At 39.7% G+C, this 27169-nt stretch overlaps 1 protein-coding gene across 9 annotated transcripts in view; it reads right to left on the reverse strand.

The window, feature by feature from the left end:
- The window catches only part of LOC134323614 (ryanodine receptor 1-like), a 139989-nt gene that overhangs the window by 22016 nt on the left and 90804 nt on the right, over positions 1 to 27169 (reverse strand). For 2 of the 9 annotated variants that reach the window (XM_063005180.1, XM_063005184.1), the window contains 19 exons: positions 26395 to 26525; positions 25092 to 25412; positions 24412 to 24652; positions 23963 to 24050; positions 23451 to 23543; positions 21514 to 21528; positions 16908 to 17078; positions 15928 to 15987; positions 15690 to 15824; positions 12689 to 12801; positions 12499 to 12595; positions 12309 to 12415; positions 12149 to 12200; positions 9736 to 9825; positions 5883 to 5982; positions 4323 to 4402; positions 4059 to 4135; positions 3059 to 3132; positions 2899 to 2916 (listed from right to left, as the gene is read on the reverse strand). In XM_063005180.1, the coding sequence (XP_062861250.1) occupies positions 2899 to 2916; positions 3059 to 3132; positions 4059 to 4135; positions 4323 to 4402; positions 5883 to 5982; positions 9736 to 9825; positions 12149 to 12200; positions 12309 to 12415; positions 12499 to 12595; positions 12689 to 12801; positions 15690 to 15824; positions 15928 to 15987; positions 16908 to 17078; positions 21514 to 21528; positions 23451 to 23543; positions 23963 to 24050; positions 24412 to 24652; positions 25092 to 25412; positions 26395 to 26525 (2063 nt within the window). The remainder of the gene's footprint in view (positions 1 to 2898; positions 2917 to 3058; positions 3133 to 4058; positions 4136 to 4322; positions 4403 to 5882; positions 5983 to 9735; positions 9826 to 12148; positions 12201 to 12308; positions 12416 to 12498; positions 12596 to 12688; positions 12802 to 15689; positions 15825 to 15927; positions 15988 to 16907; positions 17079 to 21513; positions 21529 to 23450; positions 23544 to 23962; positions 24051 to 24411; positions 24653 to 25091; positions 25413 to 26394; positions 26526 to 27169) is intronic. The other 7 variants (XM_063005187.1, XM_063005182.1, XM_063005183.1 and 4 more) reach the window with 6 other exon arrangements.

Consider the following 27169-nt stretch of genomic DNA (forward strand, 5'->3'; position numbering starts at 1 on the left):
GCATTCCGTACACAAAGCAAAGTGCTTAAACTTATAGCAGAAATAAAATAGTTAGAGGTGTAGGCACATCTCATTAGGTCTAACGTACAGTAACAACAGAATGAGCCCAGATTCTAACCTACACATTCACTCAAAACTTCAAATTTGAAGCGATGTAAACAAAGTGGTAAGTGTTTCACATGAGAAGCTTTTTGCACTTTGATTGCTGTGGCAACCTCAAAAATCGTGAGCTCAACACAGCAAAGTGTGCGGCGGTCTAACTGAACTCGCTAAGGAATACGGTATTCCAAAATCTCAGCGATTAAGAAGCTTAATGAAAAATATTTTTGCCTTGTGGCAAAAAGGTTTGCCACGTCTCATGCACCCTAACTGAACTCGCTAAACTCACTTAAGAAGCGGAATGAAACAATATAAACGTGCAACATGGCATTAGTGCTGCTGTGGTACCATTAAAGCTTTGCACAGTGTACAAACCACCTTTTTGTTTTGGCCTCTGACTGTTGCAGACAGCATTTTTTAAGACTGAGCTTAATGCCGGCAACCAGTGACTGGAACAAATACGACTTAGGTCATGCACACAGCAAGTAGTGCTGAGGGAAATCATATGAACGGTTACATGAATAAAAACGTTGTAGAAATTGAAGAGGATCATTTATAAACATAGTTTTAAAAACGATGCATCTACTTAAAATATTGACATCAACGCTAATCGACCAATCGCAGCATTCCCTACATTTCTGTAGCAGATAATTTATCAAAGAGCAATTTTAGATGGGCTAAGATCTATAGATTATACCCACTCATGGACCCAACAGTAGCTTTCTGGAGTATATTTACAATACCAGATAAGCTAACATTGTTTTTGTTGCCTGATACAGAAAAAATATATTTAAAAAAATATTTCATAAAAAAGGATTAAATATAGATTCAAATAAACTGAAATTATTAATAAAATTCTACAATGTATTATTTGTAGTATTTCTTTATAAACATGTACAACATTTTAAAAAGCAAAATATAAAAGTTTAATAACTCAAATTCATGAACATATCTTAGGACAAAATGTGTTTCTATTATTTCACTTCTGCTCATGACACTCAGGAATAATTAGGGTGCAATTACTTATTGGACATTTATCAGGTACAATGCTGTTGTGACTGATTTACTAGTCATTCCAGAACATGTTCCAATACTACTACTGTGCACTCACTGAGCACTTTATTAAGTACACCTATCCGGTAAATGTATTCATTGATTTTTCATTAATTTACAGTTAACCAGTTAACAACTGGTTGTCGTCTTCTTCCTTCAGCTTTCAGCTCCATTAGGGGCCACCACAGTGGATAATTTGCCTCCATCTTGCCTGTCCTGAACATTCTCCTCAATCACCTCAACCATCTGCATGTCCTCCCTCACTGCATCCATAAACCTCCTCGTTAGTGGCGCCATCCTCAGCAGCCTTCTCCTGATATCTCATCTCTCCTCTAAGATGTCCAAACCATCTTAATCTAGCCTTTATAACTTTGTCTCCAAAACATTCTACCTGGACTGTCCCTCTTATAAACCTGTTCCTAATCTTGTCCATCCTTGTCGCTTCCATTGAGAATCGTAGCATCTTTACCTCAGCTACCTTCAGCTCCCTCTCCCTCCCTTTAGTATTACTGCCTCCAACTATACAACATAGTAGGCGTCCCTAATGTCTCGTAAACTCTACGTTTCACTCAGAGAGATATCCTTCTATCACAAATCACACCTCTGTCACTCTGCATCACCCACTCCACCCTGTCCTCACCTTCTCATTTACCTCACTCTCCATTACTTTGTACACATGACCCTGGGTATTTAAAATCATCCAGCAATTTTTTTCAGATACAGATTTTCTTTAAATGTCGTCAGTGTAAGTCTTTAAAAAATATATAATAATAAAAAGTATAATAATAAACAAATAAAAATACGTTTTGTGGCTCATTTTTACGAGTTCCTAAAGCTGCAATTCATTTCATCATTTAGGTCAGTGGTTCTCAACTTTTTCTTTTCTCAACTTTTTAAGGCCCCATGTAAGACAACACTGCTCACTGCTTGTTGCCAAAAACTATATATATATATATATATATATATATATATATATATATATATATATATAGGGTATCAACGCACACATGACTGGCTATGTCTGAGGTGCGGCGGCTGAAGCCCTGAGATGGACTGGTGCCCTGTACAGGGCATTATTGCCTTGTGCCCAGTGTTTTGGCTGATAATAATAATAATAAATTATTATTATAACACCTGGATTTTTCCTACTTGTTTTTTCTTTAAATGGCATAATTAACATGCTTTAGTTTGGTCAATTAGTAACTACAGTGTTTTCATTCAAATCTATTTTATTTCTTTTTTAATATCTTGAGGCCCCCTAGTGGTTGAGAACTTCCTGGCGTCCTGGTTGAGAACCACTGATTTGGGTGACACAGGTCACCACAGCTCTCTATGATCTGAGAAAAAAACTGATCAGAAAAGATTGGACAAGAGTCTTTCTTTCCTCCCAGTCATTTTAAGAGCATTTGATTAACAGTAGATCTGTGAAAGAGCACTCAAGGGTCAGCAAGCAAAGACAAATTTCAGTCATTGTTAACACAAAATGCCAGATACACCAGTAATAATAAAATGCAGGGAAAAAGTTTTGATTGAAAGTTGACTCATGTTATTGTTGTTGCTACATGTTCAATGGAGCAGTTACAACAATGACTGAATCACTCTTTGCTAGTTCCCCTTGAGTGCGAAATGAAATGCAGTTAAAACTACGCCACAAAGAAAAAGGGTAAAAACAGGTAAAAAAGAAAAAGATAGAAAAAGATGGGACAGAAGTTAAGGAAGAGAAATATGTAGACAAAACTTATTTACCCCGTTCTAGCTTGATATCTAAAAACCGAGGGGCAAAAAGGAGAGATCAATAGCAAAGCTAACAGACCAAGATAAACTGCACTAACTCTCTATAATGCACCCTAAACTTTATGTCAGATAAAGTTGCATATTTAAGTGGATACGTAGCGTGGTGACTTACTTGTGCCCTCTTCTGAAACCATTCCAAGCCCCTCTGCTTTATTCTGCCTCTCAAATGCATTCAAGTCTAGAACACTGCAACACACACACACACAATAATAATAATAATTTAACAACAGTGTAGGAATAAAACACACTGATGTTAAATACGAACAAAATGAGAAAGGGTTTTAAAAATGACCTAAACAGAATACACATATATGGGTTGCACTGAAGAGAGTTTACAGTTTACTGTAATTTTACTCTATACACATAGTCACACCTAACACTATTTTTTTAAAGACCAGGTATGTCTCAGTCTCAAAATGACATAATAATTTTATTGTATATATGAATTAGAGCGCCTGGGTAGTACGCTAGCCCACTACTGCTGAGATCCAGGGTTTGAATCTCATTGGTGCTATTGGTGGACTGGGTGTCTACACAGACAGACTAGGTATTTGTAGGTGCACTAATCATTGTGAATAAAATAAGGGTTGCATCATTGCTGGATGTTCTAGTTTAACTTCAACTATTTAGGTAGGCTGTGCTGTCTGTGTATTGTAGCTTCTATTTATTCTATCATTCAATTTATAAGTGTTATTTATTGACTGTGAGCTTTGGATGTAGTGTGGACACCTGACCATAAGATTCCACAACCATAGTCATTAATATAATATACTATGGTCAGCCTTTACTAAACCTCTGTGAGGGGTTTGCCCAGGTGTCTAATTGTCATTAGGCACTCACGTTGGACGAGAAGGCTTGTCCCAGAATGGACAGTTGGGGTTAGGGCTCTGTGCAAACCACTGTTCACTCCATACCAAATTCATTCACTTATTTCTTTATGGACCTAGGCTTTCAGCAAACTGGTGGCCTAAATATATCATTTATTTTACATCATTTATATTACACATCTGTTTGCAATGGGTGTGGCTGAACACCCGAACTTAATAATGAGATGTTTTTAAATATTTGTGATCAAATATTTGTATTAATAAATAAAATAATGTGTGATCTACCTGCAGGTCTGCATCAGAGCCTGCAAGCTCAGAAAGAAGCCAACGTCCTTCTTGTCCTTAAGGTAGTCCAGCATTCTCTGTAAGAGACACAGTACAAGAGCAATAAGCGTACTTATATAGAAAGCTTATGAGTAAAAACTGACGGACACTTTTAAAACACAGTCCAGACTGTTCAATATTTAGCAGAATGTGAATATATGAACCGTGTGTTCACATTACTCTCAGTACACAACCTGAATATTTCCACATGAATAAAAAGCAAACCTGCTGGACGTCACAGTTGCCTCCGTTGAGGATGGAGATGCCCAGCTTGAGAGTGGAAGAAACCATGGCTCCAGGCTCACCTAAACCAACAAAGAAAGATTTTTATAATAATTTTTATAGCGCTTTTCACAATATCAAGGTCGTTTTACAGGAGCGAAAGGACAAAAACACTGATTAATGAGAAATGTCTTTAGGAGAGACTTAAAAGAAGAAACAGTAGAACCAGAGTTCCAGAGCTTGGGAGCTATAGCTCTGTACAATCTATCATTTACAGAGTAGAGTCTAGTGTTGTAGAGACACTCTAAAGGTGTAGAGAGGAACCTGCCACCAGAGAACCTTAAAGAGCAGGTAGGAATGTAAGAATGTAGGAGCTCTTTAAGATAGGCCAGCGCCAGTCATAACTGTAACACACCCCAGACAGAACGGCAATCAATTGCAAGTGTTTTGTAGATGTCTGACCCACAAAAGGTATTGCTGGGGGTTGTTATGAAAAAATTACATGCTTGATATCACCTGTATCAGTTTTATTGTTTTGTGCATTAAATCCTTAGTTATATTGTGCTTGAGGTGTGGCTGGGAGTGTGAAGTACAGAGATAAGCAACATGTCTGTTGTAAGCAGATAAGAAACAACAGTGAGAACAGAATGAAGATTCCAAAGTCCAACACCCTAGAGCGGTATAAAGGGAGGGCCACAGTTCTATTCCTTGTTCTTCAGCTATTCCACCGCTGTAATAACCCTCGATCATGCCAATAAATTCTCCAATCTAGTCAACTGTAATCCTCGTTTTCATTTATTATCTGATCTTATTTTCCCATGGCAGGATTCAAACCCTAAACCCTGGTAAAACACAGTAGTCCACTAGTGCTGAGATCTCAATCTCTCCAATCTTGAGGTGCCTGTACTAGCAATGAATGACCGGTCCACTAATACTGAGATCTCAGCTCTGCCATCAGCCTGCCGGGCGTCTACACGGACACACGATTGGCAGAAACAGGGTTGTTTGTCGCTGGGGCAATTACAAGCTCTAATGTCCGGGATGCCTCAGCGGAACTTGGGGGGGGGGGGGTACATATGGTAGTGTGTGGCTCTCTGCACATGATACTGCGGTCTCTTGGCAGGTGAAAAGAAGTAATTAACAGCTGTAGGTGTGTTGGAGAGTGTGAAAGTAAGAATGTCAGCGGCAACGAGAGATAATCTCCAATTGGACAAGAATGATTTGGGTAAAAAGTCTTTTTTTGCTGTATCTAATTCCCTCCCTTTGGAATCAGGCTGCTACCACCACCCCTTGTGCTGGCACCCAATCTAATACACGCATAGTAGCCAAGCGCATCTCTTCACCTGCCCGCAGTGAAGTCTTTGTTACAGACCGGCATCAAGTTCGGAAAGACACGCTAAGCTCTCCAGGTCATTCATTGCTAGTACATATGAGCGCTTGGCGGGATCGGACTCGGATCTCAGCGGTTATGGGCTAGTGTATTAGACCACTGTGCTGCCCTCCAGGGGTAATATGTACGATTTAATTCCCATTTAACATTTTTGAGTGGTGTATCTTTCAAACCTTTGCAGGCGCTTATCATCTGCAGCACCATCTCAGCTGCTCCACGGTCGTGAAGTCGGGACTGCTGGTACAGAAGCCTCTGCTTCTCCATCTCCTTTTCCTGTTCACCAGAGAGCACAAGAACACAATGAGGAAGCAGCCTGGATTCATAACACTGAACCCCATTTACACACACAAGTAGCATACAATACAGTACAATACAACACAACAACACACACACACGCAAACTCAATCAATCGTCTAATGTCCCTAGTTTTATTATTATGTATGATATTTTACAATAAGTACTGCTTGTTTGGTTCATCATGCCTTAGACTTTCATAGTGTTTACAATCTATTAACACCAAATAACAGTGGCAGGCCAATTAGCTATATTTAAACAAAGCATATATAATAAAAGTATTATTTAAACTTCTTATTTAGTAAGCGCACGCCCCATCTTGCCCCCATCACCACAGGGGATCATTCTAGATTCGTCTTCCTTTACCGGGTGCCCTTCCTGACACAACTCTCCTTATTTTATCTGGACCTGGGACCAGCACTGAGAGTGCACCTCCCAGTGGCAAGGCTGACATTAAACAATCATGTCAATCATGTACTGGCCGACAGCACAGCTGAAATTTGAACCCTGGTCTCAGCAGTAGTGGGTTAGTTTACTTTACCACTCCCCCACCATTTCTTATTATAGGTTTAAGACAGTGGTAGCCTAGTGGGTAGAGCTTTGGACTTTCAATCGGAAGATTGTCAGTTTAAATCAAAGCTCTGCTATGCAGCCACTGTTGGGCTTTTGAACAAGGCCCTTAACCCAGCCTGCCTCAGGGACGCCAATACAATGGCTGACCCTGCTGTGTGGAAAAAGAACTTCAATGTACTGTATGTGTATATGTATTCTTCTTTAAGAACCAAAACATTTTACCCTCAAACATTTAAACATAAATATCACTTCTTCATACACACAGTCACACACTTATCCCATATGCAGAAGTAAAATTAGTGATATGATTGTTATTGGAGCATACCACATTTGCTAACTGGCACAAATGTTGTTGGACTACAGCAAACAGCCCTTGTCAAGCCGGACACTAAAGCCAGTGTGCCACACTGAACCTCAAGGAATCAGAATTTGGGGCAGTGGTAGCTCAGTGGTTAAGGTACTGGACTAGTAATTATAAGGTTGCCGGTTCAAGCCTCACCATCGCGGAGGAGATCACTATTGGGCCCCTGAGCAAGGCCCTTAACCCTCAAGTGCTCAAATTGTATTCAGTGATAAAATGATTTCTACCTGACAAAAAATTAAACAAAGATTTTTACACTATATGAACAAAAGTATTGGGACACTCAATGAAGACATGAAGAAAAGCTTGGTTTAAAAAAACAAAACAAAAAGGGCGCTCAGGTGGCACAGCGGTAAAAACACACGCTGGAACCAGAGGTGGGATCTTGAATACATCGTATCGAATCTCAGCTCTGCCTGCCGGCTAAGGCTGAGCGACCACATGAACAGCGATTGGCCTGTTGTTCAGATTTGGGAGGGACTAAGCCGGATGGGGTCTCTCTCCCATGACCGGTGCAATTACGACCTCTGCTGGCTGACAGATGGCGCCTGCACAGAGATGAGCAAAGAGTGCTCTCAGGGTGTGTCCTCTCCGTACACAACGCTGAGCTGCACTGCACTCGTCAAAGTGCAGGTGATAAAATGCATACGGCATGCTGCCCACGTGTCGGAGGGGGTGTGGGTTAGCTTCGTTCTCCTCAATCAGAGCAGGGATCGGCATTGGTGGAGAGGAAGCATGACGCAATCGGGCAATTGGACGCGCTAAAAGGGAGAAAAAGGGGAGAAAAATTCATCAAGAAAAATATTCAAAAAAAATAATAAATAATAATAAAAAAAATAATAAAAATATCCAGTGGTCTGCAGCTTGGAAATGAACTGCAACATCAATTGAGGCTTCCTTGATCAACATCAGGGCCCATACATACAAATGCTCTATTGACTGAATGGGCACATTTTTCCACAGACATACTTCAGTCTTGTGAGAAATCTTCTCAGAAGAGTGGCTGTTGTTCTAGCTGAAACGATCACATTGAGGTCACTCTATTTCAATACCTAGAGTTTAATATTTAATAGAAACAATATTAACCATGTAATGTATGTCATCCTGTATACATAATATTATTTTGCAGCCACCCAAAGAAAAAAGTAACTGTAGACAATCACTTATAACCCACAAACGCCTCAGCACTTTTCTCATAGGCTTAGTGAGGTTTTTTTTCCCTCGCTACAGCAAGTGAGGCTCTGGATTCATACGCACTGCGAGAACATGAGTGTTGGGTGGAAGAAAAGAGAAAGAATAAGTGCGTCTGACTGACCGTGCAGGCTTTTACTGTAGTTTTTGGTGAGTAGTACAGAGAGGAAGATGGACTAAGGAATCAAATGGTAAATAAAGGACATGACATGCTGCATGCAGTTACAACACCTGATGCCAATCAAGAAAACCACAGAGACATCATCATTGTGTTATTCAATAGATGTTTATCTTTATCTTGGTCAGGGTTACGGTGGGTACAATTTTCTGATAACCACTGGGCGCAATGCAGTAACATCCCAGACAGGACACCAATTCATGGGGGGGGTGTTAGACTGGTAGACATCACCACTGGTGATTCGACACCCTGGTTCCCTAGCACAAAAATTACCACTGTTCCACATGAGCACCCAAAAATATCACTTGGAACTGATTTTTGTATTCAGTAGGGTTTGATCAATTGATTTACATAAATAAATCAAAATCGAAATGAGGACAGCAGTAGCTCAGTGGTTAGGGTGCCAAATTAGTAATAAGAAGGTCGCTGGTCCAAACCCCACCACTACTAAGTTGCCACTGTTGGGCCCCAGAGCAAGATTATTAATTCCTTGCATTGTTTTCAGTCCCAATTGTAAGTCACTTTGGATAAGTGTCCACTAAATGGCATAAATGTAAATGTATGATGTGTTCTACACCCATGCTGCAAGTGATTTCACTGATTGGAACCAGGTTAAGCTGATCTAGTGCAATATATATGTTAGAGATAAATACATCCAAACAGGAAGCAAAGTCTGGAGAGGTGGGACTGCTGCTGTATTAGGGGAACAGTTAATGGAGCTGGTGCGAGTTGCTGATTGAGTGTGCGATTGTATTTGTTCTTTACATCCATATGCACAACCTCACACACCCAACCTTCAACACACACACTGATATTTATCTACAACTATACATGTAAACTACAATGTTTTAGAGGACATTAATGCTGAATGCAGAAGAATAATTAAAAATACAGAAATGATACTACTGATTGTTTCCAGTAGTGAGGTTCAATATCATTTTGAGATAAACGCATTAGTGTCCTAAAAGCACTGACTAATGCTGCACATAAACACAATACACCAACATTTCCCGAGCCTGATTTGGGCGAATGTTGGTCTCTGATATACTGGACAGGTCATATATTTGTAAATTTGTCCATTTCTGCTTTCCATCTCTCTGCACTTGCTCTGATCATGCATGGTAGATGCTTGACTGGGAACTGCAAAATCCAGCAAAGGTGTGCAAAGTCAGTCCATAGCATATAAAAAAAGTGAAGCATGGAGGGAAAAAAGAAACAAGAAAAGAAGGATGCAAGAGAAAAGGAAGGAAGGAAGAGGAAAAAAAAAAAACAAAATAAAAATAAGAAAGAAGTCAGGGAGAGAAAGGCTGGGGTGGTGCAAGAGGGGAAAAGTTGTGCAGGTGCAGTGTTTATTTCTCGCTGTGTTCACTCAGTGCGTAGTTTTGTTGGCTCTTTCCTGTGGCGCGAGCCCCCCTGGACCCCCCCATACCATCTCAGTCTGTCGCACCTCAAATGAAGCCTCTTCGCCCCCCTCCTCCTCCTCCTCTACCTCCGTGTCCTCCTCACCAATGTGGCAGCTCTGTGGAAAAAAGGCAAAGACAATTAACACGTGTTAATCATTTCCTGTTCTAAGCAGATATTAAAAGTACAGAAGTGTTCAAATCCCCTATTTATTTTTCTACTAGTTAAACAGATTATTACTACATACTACTATATGGGCAAAAGTATTCGGACACCACTTCTAATTATTAAATTTATGTGTTTCAGCTACAATTATTGCTACCAGGTGTAATAAATCAATTAAATAATGAAAATTATATGCTTCCAACCTGGTAGCAACAGTTTGGGGAGGACCTGTGCACAAAGCAAGGTCTATAAATATATGAAGTTAAGACACTCCAGTGGTCTGCACAGAGCCTTGACCAAACAAGCTGGGATATGCGAAGAAAGAATTTCATTGTACTGTACAACTATATATGTATATATAACAAAGAAAGTATATCTTCTTCTTCTTCTCCCCGAACAACTCTAGAATGAAGTAGAACATAAACTGAGGCTTTCTCGACCAACATCAGTGCCCAGCCATATAAATGCTCTTTTGACTGAATAGGCACGTATAAGCACAATAGGAAGTTTTGTGAGAAGCCTTCAAAGAAGAGTAGCTGATGAGATTATGCTGAGGTCACTCTTGATTTTATTTATTATTGAATTGGGATGTCCAACAAGCTCATGGTCAGGTGTCCACATACTTTTGGCCATACAGTGTATTTAGTCAGCATATGACTACATAAAAGGCTGATGTAAATAGTCAAACATTGTTTGTTTTTCCCTAAAAAAAATGTGATTCATTATATTTTCTAAATATATTTTTACAATATTATGCATGGTAGGTGGTGAAACACCACAACTGTTTACAATCTTGCCATGAAAAATATTCTTCTTAACTGGCTACAAGCATAGATGGCTCGTGACTCGCCACTTTCCGCCAAACATGCTGAACACATCCTGGACAAGGAGCAGGGCACTGATTCTGAATTATCATTTAGTAAATGTTTTATTTATTTATGTACTATATATTCTTTGATTTTATTTTCAGGTGGAACAATAAGCTTTGACACTTGATGGCTTTCAAAGTCATCAGATCACTGTACAGTTCACACAACACATCTGGATCTCTTGTAATGGGAAGTCGTTTAAGTCGTTGTGGTTTTTACACTACATGATTGATCGGCGATAGGGGGTCACATACTACTTGAGCGATCACCAGGAGGAATTGCTGACGAGTCTGTCTGGTCTACTAAACTACATTTTGTCACAAAATCACATGCAAGAATTGACAAGAGGTTTAATGATACCATGTCCAAAAATTGCATGTCAGCAAGAAGTGAATGATCAAAGTTGTTTGTGTGCTGATGTGCACCGTAAAAACAAGGAGACAAATTAAATGAATCTGCAGAGAGAGCTGAAGGTTAAAAAATATATATTTTTGCAATGCAATGATATTATTATTTTTATATATATATACGTATATATATATGCATTCCCCCCCCCCATTTTCCTCCAGATTTAGCGCACTTAATCTTTGTCTTCCGCTGCTGAGAGATACCAGATTGCATCCAAGGAGAGCACGTCGCTGTACACGCCTCTTCCGACACGTGTACAGCCCTCCTCTTCTCGCCCATGCACTCTGCACAGGTGTCTCTTCCGCCAATCAAAGTCCTTACACAGCGTATGAAGACCCACCCACCCACCCACCCACACATAGTCCGGTCCCCACCCTGCAGATATGGTGGCCAATTAGTATCTGCTGCAGGCACCTGCGGCAGTATCTGCTGCAGGCACCGAGGCAACCGAGGAGTTCATAAACTCGGTGCTGGTGTGCTAGCGGAATATCCCGCTGCGCCACCTGGGCGCGTGTTGGTATTATTCTTGTGTGTGTGTCGATGTATTCTGCTAGAAACTGTATCATGCCCCTGCCCCACACATTTACAACTCCTCCCCCTGGGTTTCCCATCACTCCATATCTTATGTACTTATTGGCTGTAGCTCGACTCCACACCTCTCACAAACTGATTGCAACACTTTTCAAACTACAGGATTTTAAGTCGTTACCAGGTCCAGGTATTTAACATGCTAGATATTTTTCTTGAGTCTGCAAGCAATTAGCGAACTGCATAGATCAAGTCGGTAAACAGTTCACACATAGCAATCGAGAGCCAATTTTCAACCCGTGAATGAACAGGGATTTGCCTTCGAGCTGGCACATAATATCAGGGCAAAAATTGTGTAGGGTGAACTAGGCATAAGTCAAGTCATGTTTTTTATTAGGGCTGTAGTACGCACATATTTAAATTATGGGATCAGGTGGATGGCAATGACTACAAATGAAGTATTGTACATACCTTTGCCATTATATCAGCGTAAGCCATGTACAGGTGATCTACATCAAGCTTTCTGCAGAAAAAAAAAAGATATTATTAATATATTTACTGTATTAAAGATGTAGTAAATTCATTACAAGTTCATCTGCATCTGATAAAAAAACTTTAAAAAAGGCTTTACGTTTTTTCGGTGAGAGCTGTGCGGCTGAAGTGAAGAATGAGCTGATGCAGGGGGTCGGGTTTGGACTCGGTCTCCTCTTCTTCCTCCTCCTCTTCCTCCAGTGTTTTCTGAACAGAAAACAGTCTCATAACCAAACCACAGCAAGGCTATTTATCATAAAACTATGAAAGATGAACAGCTGTCAACACACAGATAAATCATCAATCATTTTATCCTCAAATGAGTAGCCTTCATTTCCCAGCCAGTTCCGTTTGTAGCCGTCTAGGAACATGTTGGATCCCCGATGCCTGTAGAGAAAACCAAGAAACGAGAAAGGTTGGACTGGTGGGTTGGAGTGGAATAGTGTGTATTGCGATTATAGTAGCAAGCCAGTTAAATACCTGGGAATGTTGTACAGTGGAGTCATTCTGAAACACGCCACTACGGCTCTGCGGCGCTGCTTGGACAGCAGCTTGTGCCAAACCATCTTCTTCGATTTGAAGGGGTGTTCTGTCTGAAGAGGGATGATACGGGTTAAGAAATGTCACACATTCAAAACAGCCTTCAAAACAGATTATTTTTGTCAACAGCTAGCACATGAGGGGACAGTGGCAGCCTAGTTGGTAGAACTTTGGGTTATTAATCAGAAGATTGTTGGTTCAAATCCAGCCTCTGCTATACAGCCATTGTTGAGCCCTACAGCAAAGCCCTTAACCCTGTCTGCTCCAGGGACGCCGTACAATAGCTGACCCTGCGCTCTGACAAAAGAATTGCATTGTACTGTACACGTGTATCTGTATATATGACAAATAAACGTGTTCTTCTTTACACACTAGATGGCTAAATGTATATAAACACCTCCAAATTGTTGACTTCAGATATTTCAGCCACACAGGTGTATAAAATCAATGCTATTTAAAAAAAAGTTGTATTTTGTTAAGTAAAAGTGTAAATATGGTGAGCTAACAGGATAAGCACATGTAAATACAGTGGGGTCAAAAAGTAGTTAGTCAGCCACTGATTGTGCAAGTTCTCCTACTTAGAAAGATGAGAGAGGTCTGTAATTTTCATCATAGGTACACTTCAACTATGAGAGACAAAATGAGAAAAAAAAAATCCAGGAAATCACATTGTATGATTTTTAAAGAATTTATTTGTAAATTTTGGTGGAAAATAAGTATTTGGTCAATAACAAACAAGCAAGATTTCTGGCTCTCACAGACCTGTAACTTATTCTTTAAGAAGCTCTTCTGTCCTCCACTCGTTACCTGTATTAATGGCACCTGTTTGACCTCGTTATCTGTATAAAAGACACCTGTCCACAGCCTCAAACAGTCAGACTCCAAACTCAACCATGGACAAGACCAAAGAGCTATCAAAGGACACCAGGAAGAAAATTGTAGACCTGCACCAGGCTGGAAAGAGTGAATCTACAATAGGCAAGCAGGTTGGTGTGAATAAATCAACTGTAGGAGCAATTGTAAGAAAATGGAAGACATACAAGACCATTGATAATCTCCCTTGGGGTCAAGATTTCATCCTGTGGGGTCAAAATGATCATGAAAACGGTGAGCAAAAATCCCAGAACTACACAGAGGGACCTGATGAATGACCTGCAGAGAGCTGGGACCAAAGTACAAAGGCTACCATCAGTATACACACTACACCGAGAGGGACTCAAATCCTGCAGTGCCAGGCGTGTCCCCCTGCTTAAGCCAGTACATGTCCAGGCCTGTCTGAAGTTTGCCAGAGAGCATATGGATGATCCAGAAGAGGATTGGGAGAATATCATGTGGTCAGATGAAACCAAAATGGAACTTTTTGGTAAAAACTCAACTCGTCGTGTTTGGAGGAAGAAGAAGAACCCAAGAACACCATACCTACTGTGAAGCATGGGGGTGGAAACATCATGCTTTGGGGCTGTTTTTCTGCAAAGGGGACAGGACGACTGATCCGTGTTAAGGGAAGAATGAACGGGGCCATGTATCATGAGATTTTAAGCCAAAACCTCCTTCCATCAGTGAGAGCATTGAAGATGGAACGTGGCTGGGTCTTCCAGCATGACAATGATCCCAAACACACCGCTCGGGCAACGAAGGAGTGGCTCCGTAAAAAGCATTTCAAGGTCCTGGAGTGGCCTAGCCAGTCTCCAGACCTCAACCCCATAGAAAATTTGTGGAGTCCGTGTTGCCCAGCGACAGCCCCAAAACATCACTGCTCTAGAGGAGATCTGCATGGAGGAATGGGCCAAAATACCAGCTACAGTGTGTGCAAACCTGGTGAAGACTTACAGGAAACGTTTGACCTCTGTCATTGCCAACAAAGGTTATGTTACAAAGTATTGAGTTGAACTTTTGTTATTGACCAAATACTTATTTTCCACCATAATTTACAAATAAATTCTTTAAAAATCCTACAATGTGATTTTCTGGATTTTTTTTCTCACTTTGTCTCTCATAGTTGAAGTGTACCTATGATGAAAATTACAGACCTCTCTCATCTTTCTAAGTAGGAGAACCTGCACAATCAGTGGCTGACTAAATACTTTTTGGCCCCACTGTACATATAAACACATACCGTATAAAGCTTTATCAATCAGGAACAGATAACGTATAAGGCAGATTTCACATGATCAGTGTTTTGTGCTTCAGTTACAGCTTTTAAGCCTTTTACAGCTTTCTGCTGGCTGTGCCGATGAGCGGCAAGCTTGAACACAATACACAGTACCGACTGTAACGGGTCAATTACCTTTGACGGCTTCAGCTAGCAGCAGAAAGCGTGGATGGCCAGTTGTAGTCTAAATCAAACTACAAATCCCAGGAGCTGTAGTGACAATTTGTTCTAATACACTGCACCTAACTCTGGGGTTATTTAAGAGAAGCCCGAGGACCAGTGCGGTTTCACTTTGACAGCAATGTAGTTGGCTGTTGTGTGTTCATTCAAATTGGCCCTCCTGGCCTCTACTTTCACTTTACCAGAAGCTGTTTACTGTTCTCTTCAATCTCTAGCGGATTTGATTCTCCGAACCAATTATGAGTTTTTTCTTTTTTCTCTTACTGTCTTTCTTCCCTTTTTTGTTAGTTTATCCTTTTGGAAGAGAAGCATCCGAACTTCGGCCACGTGTTGGCTAATTGGTGGACTGAGTAGCTGGTTGGCGAATTGTGGTCACAGTTCCACTTAGTTCTTCGATTCAGTTTGGTTGCGAGTCTACTGTCAAATATAAACTGACAATATTGATTGACAGATTTGTATGTTTGTTTTTACAAGAATTGTCTGTCAACAGTCATGATTTGTAGAAGTTAGAAGCAGTTCCCACTGTGTCATGTGGATTCAGCCTAAAGTGTAAGTGTTTTTTTGGGACTCTACTGTATATTTGTGCAAGTGTGTTTTTATACTGCTTACCACTTCAATGTGGTACAGCACAGCGGCGACCTCCTGTACCCTCTTCACCACTTTCTCAGGGTTTTCAGCATCCTCTGCCTTGCCTGAGTTTTCCTTATATAAAGCCATCTGCCAACGCATGGAGGGGTCCTCCACCTACACACACCATACAGAGAGTAAGAGAGGCAAGTACAACGGGCACACCTATGCGGCCACATACACGCTCACATACACACACCCATGTGCACACACTCCTCACCTTGCCCTGTAGATGCAGGTTATTCTGAAGACACTCCCTCACTTCTTCATCTGTGTCTTTCTGTAATGAGCACAAGAACGATTAATGCGATAAAATTCATTTTAATTCATAAAACCATTTCTAATTATTACCAAACAACCATTTCTTATTTCAGTTAATTCCATAAAATCTGAAATTAAAATACTATTTAAAAGTAATTTGATATTTTTAGTAATTTAAGTGATTCATAAAATATTTAGTCTTATTTATTAAAAATCTCACATTACAGTACATTTAAAATCAATGTCCCTTAAAGTTAAACTGCTTCCCTGTGTGTTGATTTCTTTTCTTTTTATTTAAAAGGTTAGCATAGTCAATTTGTGTTCCACTGCTGTTGATCTCTGATTGCATTAGAGGGTATGTTTGCTGCTCGCGTGCCCTCTGAAGCATGTGCAGCCCTAGAGAACCCCTTCTTTACACCCATGCTTCTGCATAGCCACGCACTTAGTCCGGTCATTTCCAGACCCAGCAGACACGGTGACCAGATTGTGCCTGCTAGATGGCGCCCAGCTGACCAGTAGTAGAGCAGATTCAAAATTTGCACCACAAATTGAATACTTTTAAAGACGTTAAAACAAATGTTTATCAACAACTTTAAAAGTCACAATGGGTCTGCATTCAGTCCATTGCAGGGCTTCGGCCACTTACATCAGATGGAGGCTGGCCAATAGCACCACTGACCTTCAAACCCGGAACTCAGCGGTGGGCTAGCGTGATAGACTAATGTGCCACTTGAGCATCTTTCCCCTTATTTGTAAAATTGACATTTTCAAATATTAAAAACAATATAACAACAATATAACTTAAAATAACCAATCATCGTTTCAGTTACTGATTTTCTTTATCCTTCCACTCAATTCCTGCGTCTATAATTGGCTGATGGTTATAAAAGCCAAACTTGCTAATATTACTACTACTAGATGTAAGTAATGGCTCAGTACCAGAGAATATCGGATCTTTGCCAGGTTGATCAGCTCTTGATCTGCTGGAGAACACATGTTGAGACCAATGGGCAGTAGTTTCTTCAGAGCAGCAACAATCAGTGAGGTCTGCACAGAGTATCGGTCCCCACGCCGCTTCTTTTTGGTACGTTCTGCATCTGCGCCACCACCCTAGAAAGACTTAGCAGAGTTAGACTGTACCAGTGAAAGGTATAACTGGGAATTAATAAGGTAAATATTTTGCCCTGGTACTGTGGGCCAAAAATAATGTTAAAGTTGACGTTTACTTTGGTACAAAAGACAAATAATATTTACTAAAGTTACCCAAATATGCAATTCTACAGAATTCTAGCATAAAAACATTACACATTACCAAAATTGCTAAGAATGTGGCATATGTATGCTGTCAGCTGACTACTATTTTTTTTTTTTTTTACAGATTATGTTATAATTTATGCACGTTAAAATGAAAGTGTTGTCTGTTGTGGGAAAATGATTTGTGTTACAGAAAAATACTGCCTGAAATCACAACAGATCACATCATGCATGAGACGTAAATGTTAAACTCAAATATTAAAACCTACAGGTCCAAACAAACACATAGAAGAAGTGCAGTTTGGAGCCAGTGGGTTAGTAGGCAAGTTGAAGGCAGTACAGTGAGGTGCTTAGAAAACACAATGCAGTCCCAGTGTTAGTCACACACCAGTTGAAAACAGCACACCAGAAAACCAGCAGCTGACTAAAGAGGCCTCCTGTCTTACCCATTAATCTTTCTATTCACCTGAACACACTCACATGCACTATAGTGCTGCAGCAGTACTATGCTTCTGTATGAACTTCTTCTAGTTGGTGTGAGTGTGGGTGTGTCAGTATGTTTAGCCAGTTCCAAAGCTGACTTTTGTCAATAAATCTACCTATACTTAGCTACATAATAAATAATTAACAATAAATAATTTATAAAATAATAATTTATAATAAATAATTTTAGCTACATAATAAATAATTTACAATAATTTATAATAATAATTTGCAATAAATAATCTTAGCTACATAATAAATAATTTACAATAATTTATAATTATTAATTTCAGCTACATCTTAAAAGTATGGGATGATATTAATATGAATAACAAAAATAATAATTATTATTATTTAGTAAAACCGTGTGTGGTTTGGAACTGATAAATGATGATAAACTAATAATTTGATGACAAATGAAGCAAGGAATGGAACGAAAAAATTATTGGGATTCCCAAGGAAATTACTGTACCCTAAAGTAAAAAGTCATAAAGCATAGATGCCACTAAAACATCGTCACACAGCTGATACACTAAAATATTAAATGAAGAAAAATTGTATAGACAATGCATTATAGTATAATTATTAATGTTTCTTTATGTACAACCTATTTTCTTATTTTTGCTTTTATTGTTTCTGTGAAAAATATATTAGCTGATGATTCATCTAGCTAAAATTTCTGTTTTAGAATCAGGTTAATCTGATTACCTGATGTTAAACCACCTGGTGGAACTATGAGTGGATCTCTGGCTTTTAGAACCAGTACTGGCTTGTAGATTATGTACGTCTACAGGAACATTTTAAAGGTGAGTCGGGTGACATGAGCATGTGAGTTGGGTGACATCATGAATTTCCATCTGCAATTCAAGTCAATCAACACATGAACAGTAGAAAAGTGATTGTGGTAACGCTTTATAATAACTCTTTTTTTAATATATACTAATACTGATAATCTTCAAATAAAATGAATTAAATAAACTCTTGCAGCATTTAAATACAAATGATGTGCTAGCATTTATATGTAATTTAATCAGAACAGAATGCTTTATAAAGGGTTAACATGGTCTTTCAGGTTCCTTTTTAGTGCTGCAAAAGGTTTTACAAACAAATAAAAAGAAAGAAACACCATACAGATGCTCGGGTGGTGCAGAGGACTAACATGCCTGCACAACACCGCAATGTGCATTCAAACACTCATGAATGGGAGTGTGAATCTCAGCAGAGCAACAACCTGGTCAGACGTCCACACAAACACAACTGGCCATGTTTGGTGGATGAAAGGTTGGACGGGGTCCCTTCCCATTGTGATATGTGAACATCAAGACTTGTCCTTGGAGCATAGTGTGACTCTTTATATGAGACATGCTCTGTGTGAGAACCCAACACTGGTAGATGAAAAGAAGCGGCTGGCGACTGATCGCAGCACTCCTTGGTCAAAAAATAGGTAGTGCAACGGCAGCCGAGTTACAATTGAGAATTGGAAGTGACTAGATTGGGAGACAAAAGCGAGAGAAATCCCCCAAAAATAATACTTATACATATATTTTTATTTAAATTACAAAAGTGTTTTGCACACGGGTTACTAATTACATACCAACCGTGTACAAATAGTTTGTACCCAGGTCTGAAGCCATAATAAATATAAAGTACAGCATTCAGATTTTCTGAGCTGCAGAGAACAAAAACATCATTTCTGACCTTCAAAAATGGAGGTTTTGAGCTGTTTTTTTCCCCCAGGTTCCAAATGTTTCTTTTAGCCTGTGCTAGCCTTGCAAGAAATCCAGCAGCCCTTCTGTGCTTAAGTACTAGCTCACCCAGTCCTCTCCTTACCAAGTGTGCACTTGCAAAGCGGACATAGAATAACTACGTAAAGCACAAGCACTAGTGAGGTTAACAAGACTGGGTAAAAGTTTTAGTTAGTTTAGTTTGCTAGTTTAGTGTTATCACCACAGTTATTGATTTTACTGAGCTGGTAATGCTTAAACAAAGCATTGTGCAGCATGTGGTGCATGCACAGAAACATACAGATAAAAAATATCAACCAAGTCTGCTGGTGAAATAAAATATCACATGCATGCAGGAAACAGAAATGTCCTAGTCAGCTTACAGTTTAGCCAAATAGGAAACTGATTGTATGGGCTGTTGAGATTGAAAGTCTGAATAGCTTAGAAAGCTCAAACATACATTCTATGGTCAAAATTATGTGGACATCTGAAGGAGCTCTGAGTGAGACATCTCAAACTCATGAATTCGAATCTCAGCTCTGCTACTGGCAGGCTGGGCACAATTACGACCTCTGCTGGCTGTCTGAGAAGTGGTGTGTTAGTCATGGCTCTTTTTGGAAATCGGCAGCAGTGAAAGAAGTGAAATGCAATAGGGTAACTGGACACAACTAGATTGGGAGGACAATTGGAGAAAATGTATTGGATATCCTTCAGCAAAATCATGGGCGTTAATATTAAATACCCACCCCTTTTCAAACTATAACAGATTTCACTGTGTTCCACAAAAGTTTTGAGTATGTCTGTGGGAGTCTGTGCCCATTTAGTTAAATTAGAACTTTAGAGCTCATGTGCAGATGTTGGACAAAAAGGCCTGTCTCATAACTGATGTTCCAATTCATCTCTAAGGTCAGGTTAAGGTTGTGCAAATCACTAAATCCATGCAAAACTGGCCAAGTTAAATCATATCTTTATGAACCTCACTTGTGCACAGGAGTATAGTCATTCATTAACTCAATAATTAGAAAAAGTGTCCACATACCTTTGGCCATATAGTACATATGCTTTTTTGGGAGTAAGGGTTAAACGTTTTCTATTATATGACACAAATACCCCCACTGTGTTCACAACCCACATAAAAGCCCTTCATAAATATTGGTAGTAAATAAATATGAGTAAATATGAGTAAATAAATATGGAAGTAAAATATTATTTAATAAAACGATTTAATAAGTATAAAAAAGAGAACCCTAAGAAGTCTACAATAGAATTTCAAAAATATGAAATTAAGATAAATTAAATTATGAAAAAAAATGTCAATATCTTAATAAAAGTGTTGGGATATTTGAACATAATAACACTGGTTATTATAAAGCGTTACTGTTCCCGTTCAGTGCAATGGTTTAAGTAAATTAGAACAAGGGGGGTCAGTACCAGCTAAGAAACGGGATGGATTTATTAAGTCATGCCCCCCCTTCTACAAAAACAAACTACCCATGATGCCACACTCTAACCATAACATTGTTTTTTAATTATATGAGCAGAACATAACAGGCAATAGTGTATTTGTACGAGTATGACTAAAGAGAACCAAGGATTAAGAAAACCCAGACGTAAAGCTTCATTACCACAGTCATCGAAGAAGAAAAACAGCAGGAAGAGAGAAATAAACAAAGAGAAAAAGAGAAACTGCAACGAATTGCAGCAAACAAGATCCAGCAAAAGGGCAAACCCATCAAACATCAGCAGGGCAATGGGACTCGGGCCCAGCGGCGAAACAACAGCTGAACCGAGTACCATAATCCTGATCCTGCAAACTAGAACTGAGAGCTTTCATCAAACATCTTATAATGCAAGCTCTCTCAAACACACACACACACTGGCAGCAAGAGAGATTCAGAATCTGGAACAATTTATAACAAGTGAAGGCCTGATTGAAATCATCTGAGAAGCAGTTCTTAATGAATGAACGCCTGCCTGCGTTTGCTGGTGTGCCAGCGTGTGTGTGCGAGTTTGATGAAAAGCCTCGGCAGGGTGTTGCCATGCGAAACAGCACAGCTTTTTGGCGTGCAGAGACGTAGTCTAACCTCTCCGTCCCCAGCCTAGAGAACCCGGCGTCCACAGGACAGAACACACACACATACACAGAGACAGTGTCGTTAACATCTCCGCCGCGTGTGTATTCACATCCAGTAACTCCTACCCTCACACATGGGTCAAACAAAACAACAAGTACCACTGCTTCTGACGGCAAACTGCATGATGAGGAAAAGTCTACCTTTTAAAACGTAAAGCAAGCAGATGATGAAAAGTAACTATACAGAGAAATCTACTGGCTGAAATGAACACAAAGAACAACATATTTTGGCTGAGGGTTTGTTGTCTTAGGGTGCCAGACATGATCTCATAATTATTTTATTTTATTTGCAATGTTTACCATTTACCTCTTTATCCTGGTCAGTGTTGCATTAGGCATCCTGGACAGGACGCCAATTCAGCACAAAGCTTTGGTCATTCTTACCCCCAATCACGTCTGTATGTAGATGCCAACCCTTCAAAAGCACAGCTAGAAATTTGAACCCTGAATTCCAGTGGTAGTGGGCTAACATAATTTGATGTAGTTTAAGTACGATGGTATGCAGTCTAACCCAGCGTTCTCACCGGAAGCAGCATCACAAAGCGACTGGCTGTCACTCATTTTCAATTAGAGCTAGCGAATTTTGGCAACAAGATGCAGCATGAAGTGGGCAAAGTCAGTGGCTTTATGCTAATTAGGACCAAAGTGATGTGCCGATTACCAATAGGAATTGAGCACTGAGCAGAGTGGTACAGACTTTTTCTCACTACCATGGGTCTGTTTGAAAGCCTAGTGAGCTTATTGCCTACATAGGCAGCTGCCTAAGTAGAGAGGATTCTAATAAGTCATTGACTTATAAGTCAGGTTATTCGAATGCACTACTTAGACAGCGATAACATCAGTTTTCGCTTACTAACAGTTAGCCTTATGCCATTCAAACCAATGGGATAAGGTGGCACAACGGGCTAGCATGTCAACTAACATCTCCCTTCGTGTACCGAAAACGATTAAATTCGCTGACAAGCCCGAATTTGCAAATAAAAACACTTGTGCAAGTTTATACAAATTAAAAATTTATGATAATTTATTTACGTTTGAAAATAACTCATATTTGTAATTTTTTGTGAGAAAAGTTATGCCGCACTGAATGCTGGGATTGCCTTCACCGCTAAGGCATCATCAGATGCACCCTAGTTATTCTGTCTATTCCATTCCATTTAAATTAAAGGTGCCTCACCAGGCAGCATTTTAAGGCATCTAAGAATGTAGGATGACGTAAAATGCGTCTATGTAGAGAGCTCACTAGGTTTTTGAACACACCCCATGAAACGGTACCCTCCATTTTTGAGTCTATTCTGCAAATAGACTCAAAGAATAATCTTGTTATGTTGACTGCACAGACACTGATGCACTATGCAGGGATGCAATTTATAGACAAGCAATTTTCCTCAGAGATTATTTTTAGCAGGAACACCATGGTGGGAATGAATCAGATTTGAGGTCAAACAGTTTGTTGTATACGCTCTGTAGATTTCAGACAGTAAAGTATACAATACTGCCATGACATTTGCTTTTGTTTTTTTGGTTGGCATCAGTAAAACCATGGCAACCAAAGGTCAGCTTCAGTTTACAAACACCCACAGGTGATGACGCTGTCGATGTGAATGCAGGGTGATTAGCAATCACAGTGATTTTGCCAACATAACTCATTGGTAAGACACAACCCATGTTTCAATTACTTTCACCTCACTTACTTTTAACTGCCACAACTGGATAGGCCTTATACATTTTAAATGTTCCATTCCTAAAGGGTCCATTTCCACCCATGTCGTATATCTCTTATGAGATCATATCTGGCTCAGTGAGACAAGAAATCTATTCAAAAATAAAAATTTTAATAAGTATAAAATGATCCTAAATTGTGCTGAAGCACAGCCAACACCTTACCTTGCTCATTTTACTCTTGCTGTCAGCTGTGAGAAAGGACATGTTGTTAATCTCATTGAACACCACAAAGTTCTGCTCCTCCCGCTTGAAGTTCTGCAGAGGCAGAGTGTTCAGAAGTGACATTTACCAACAGATGTAATAAACAGCAGTCATGTAACAAAATACTGTACTTAAAGCCAGCTACAAAGATTTCCTACAAGGTCCTTAACCCTCTTGTTTCCAGAGGTGCCGCACAATGGTTGCCCCTGTGCTCTATGCAGAAAAACACTTGCATTGTACTGTACATGTATATATTACAAATAAATGCATTCTATCTGCCCTACTATGCTATACTGCACTGTGCAGAGTCAAATATTAATTCATTAATAAATGTGCCTGATACAAATATAGTCAGTTACTGTATACCTGCCTGAAGTGGCTGAGTGGACCTGGTCCATATACCTAATAAAGTGGCAACTGAGTGAATGTTAAAGTCAAGGTACTGTTGTTAACAATAACAACTGTTCACTCACATGAGATTTTGACCAGAAGATGAAAACTTCTCCCACCATCCTGAAGAGGTCTTCAGCATCAGGGTCAGTACAGGTCAGCCACCTTGCCCTTTAAAAATAGAGATACGAAGATATGATCTTGTGCATTTTGATCAAATGTAGTCACATATAGTATATATTTTCTCATATATACTGGGGGGCTGCAATGGATTTGGCCTGTCAAGAGTATTCCTGCCTTAGACTCAGTGTTTCCCAGTGGAACTGGACCGCCACGACTGATCATAATGAAATGCAAAAAACAAACTAGAAAAACGAAAATAAAATCACAATTTATAATAAAACTAAAACTAGATTAATTTAAAGGAAATTTACAATATTGTAATAATAAAAAATGATGGTTTGGATTTGATTTGACCGTCACTTGGCTTTAAATGGTGGAAGCTTTCCTCATTCTCTAAAAGCAACAGCACCTGCTGTTATCCACATAGCGGATGAGCAGCGGGTAGAGGGCGTAGAGGTCCCTGCAGAGCACAGCAAACTCGTCTCGAATGGTTCCTTCTTCACTGTCCACCTCTGATTTTCCCTCCATGCGTAAATGCTCCTCCTCAGCCACTACCTTCGCTGAGCGCTTCTTCAGCTTCTCCATGGTGGGGATGAAGTGTGACTTTAGCATCTCCGGTTTAGCTCGACTCACAATGGGCTGCGCAAAAACTGAGAGAAAGAGAAAAAACAGGAGAGAAAAATTACTCTATATAGTAATAATAATACTACTAACACAACAAAACAATAACATAATAATAATAATAGACTCATGGCAAATGACAACTGATAATTATCCATGTCATTAAAAAAACTGATTTATCATTGGCAGTCCAGGGCTAAAAAAAAGAACAAAAAAAAGTTTGTGAACCCTTTATTAAATAACTGGTAAAACTGGTTAAAAAAAATTGGGTTGGAAATGACCTAATGTCACTTCATATTAATCTAACTGAACTCGGCTTAGTGGTTCCAAACACAGATTTTATGCTGTTTAAACTTTTTAAGTCAATGTATTTTTGTTTTAATTTTAATTAAACATTTATTTATAAATTAATACACATACAAATGTTAACATTTTAAATGCAGAGTTAATTTAAATAGCCCTACTAACCAGCCAATCTCTTCATCCAGGACGCCTCATCAATGCCCAGGTTGTTGACCACAATCTTCATGATGTTGCCCAGCAGCTGGTTGAGTTGTTCTGACGTGACGTCAGTGCACAGTTGTCCCTCCTGCTCAGGGAAGTTCTCAAGCCCTCTCTCCCACCAGCGTGGGAGGTAGTTACACAACATGGGTAGGGTGATTTCAATCACGTGGGGCATCTCAGTGTATCGGGCACCAGAGTCTGCCAGGTCACCGATCTCTTTCATTAGAACATCAAGCTCTGGGATGTCCAGACACAACTCCTGCACCTGACTGGGGAGACCCAGAACTAAAAGAGGAGCAGAAAAGTCAATATGTAGACAAAATATAGGTCCAGTACATCTTTATTCTTTCTTTATTATTTATAAGGTGACAGATTTTTAAAAGGCTATAAGGTCAAGTATACAAAGGTTTTGTGGCAATAATGAATGTTGGGTCCATTACAAGTAAGAAGGCAACAGTGTTCATTTAAATGGATACAGGGTACCCAGCTGGTGCAGCAGTCTGTCACGCTAGCACACCACTCACAAGTTAAAATCTCAGCAGAGCCACTATCCTAGCTAGGCGTCCACACAAACAGTTTGTGTGTGTGTGTGTGGGGGGGGTTGGTGACAGGACAGGGTTTCCCGCTGTCGTGATAGGCAATCTCTGGGACTGATATGCCAGAAGAATCAGAAAAATAATTCCTCTGAATATTTTATTGTTGCTACCACTTTATACACTTCTTTTTCTTCTAGATTTTTCCCATTTATTTTCCAATCTGGTCATTTCCAATTCCCCCATTGCGTATCCACAACCGCTTGCACAACCCCCAAACTCATCAACAACAGTCGTATCACCACACGGCCCCTCCAACACATGGCCAATACGTGGCCCCTGTCTGTCACCTTCCGAAAGCTGGGTTTCCACACAGAGCCGAATCACATACAGACCAACACACTAGGCTCCACATTCCCCCCTCACCACTAACAATTTGCTCCTATTGCAGTGAAAACAGGAAGAGACCCCGGTCGACCTTCCCTCCCTCAAACACAGCCACTTGACACCCGACCAGGTCAGTGGCTCTGCTAAGACCATTAGACTGCTCAGCCTCGTAATAAGAAAGAGATAGATAGATACTTTATTCATCCAGAGGAAAATCTTTGAATACACTTTATAAATACACTTATATCCATAAAACAATACTATCACAGACAAAATCGCATTTGTTTTAACAAAGATCTTAGTTGTCACAAAATTAAAACAACAAAAAAGCAAAGGTCAGTACTTACTAGCTCGCTCTCGTGGTGTTTTGGTTGTGTATACTGAGTATGAATTGAATTCGTTGAGAATTGGTTCCAGATAAGCCACAGGCATGGCAGCAGCCAGATGAGCCATACACTCACCAAGAGCAGGCCTCAGTCTAAAACACACATATGTTCAATTCCCATAGAATGTTACACAATAAACACAAGTCTCACAACATGCATGTTTCACGCCTTACATCAATGTAACACTCATTTCCTTATTTATCTAAGACAGCGGTTCTCAACATCTTTTTCTCGTAGACCCACTGGATAAGGGTTATGGCATTTTTTATGCTTTCAGCGAGGATGACAAAAGGTTTTGTGTTCTTGCTCATGGGAAATGTAATGAATCCATGACCTTGGTATTTTCTGATTTTGGTTGATGTTTAGTTTAGTGTTTAGTTTTTAACGTCATGTCTGCCCTTTGGGCCATGTTCATGGCAGGAAAGGTTGTGATCTGTCTTTTATTTACTTATTTCATTTGACTTAGAGAAGTTATGTCTGTTGTCTATGTATGTTCATTTATATGTGTTGCTTCAGTTTTGTTAATGACAGGAATTTTAGGAGTGTTGTTGCTTTTGTCTTGGTAAAGAGTTCTTTTATGGTTTTTGCTGATAAGACCTGTTGTCTTTCATGGTTATAGATGATACATTCCAGCATTAAATGTTTTATTGTAATCTGTGTTTGGCATGTTGCGCAATATGGGACAGCTTTGCCTTTTATCAGGTACATGTGTGTTAATCTAGTATGTCCAATACGG

The sequence above is a fragment of the Trichomycterus rosablanca genome, chromosome 11, assembly GCF_030014385.1.
Source record: "Trichomycterus rosablanca isolate fTriRos1 chromosome 11, fTriRos1.hap1, whole genome shotgun sequence".
NCBI classification, from domain to species: Eukaryota; Metazoa; Chordata; class Actinopteri; order Siluriformes; family Trichomycteridae; genus Trichomycterus; species Trichomycterus rosablanca.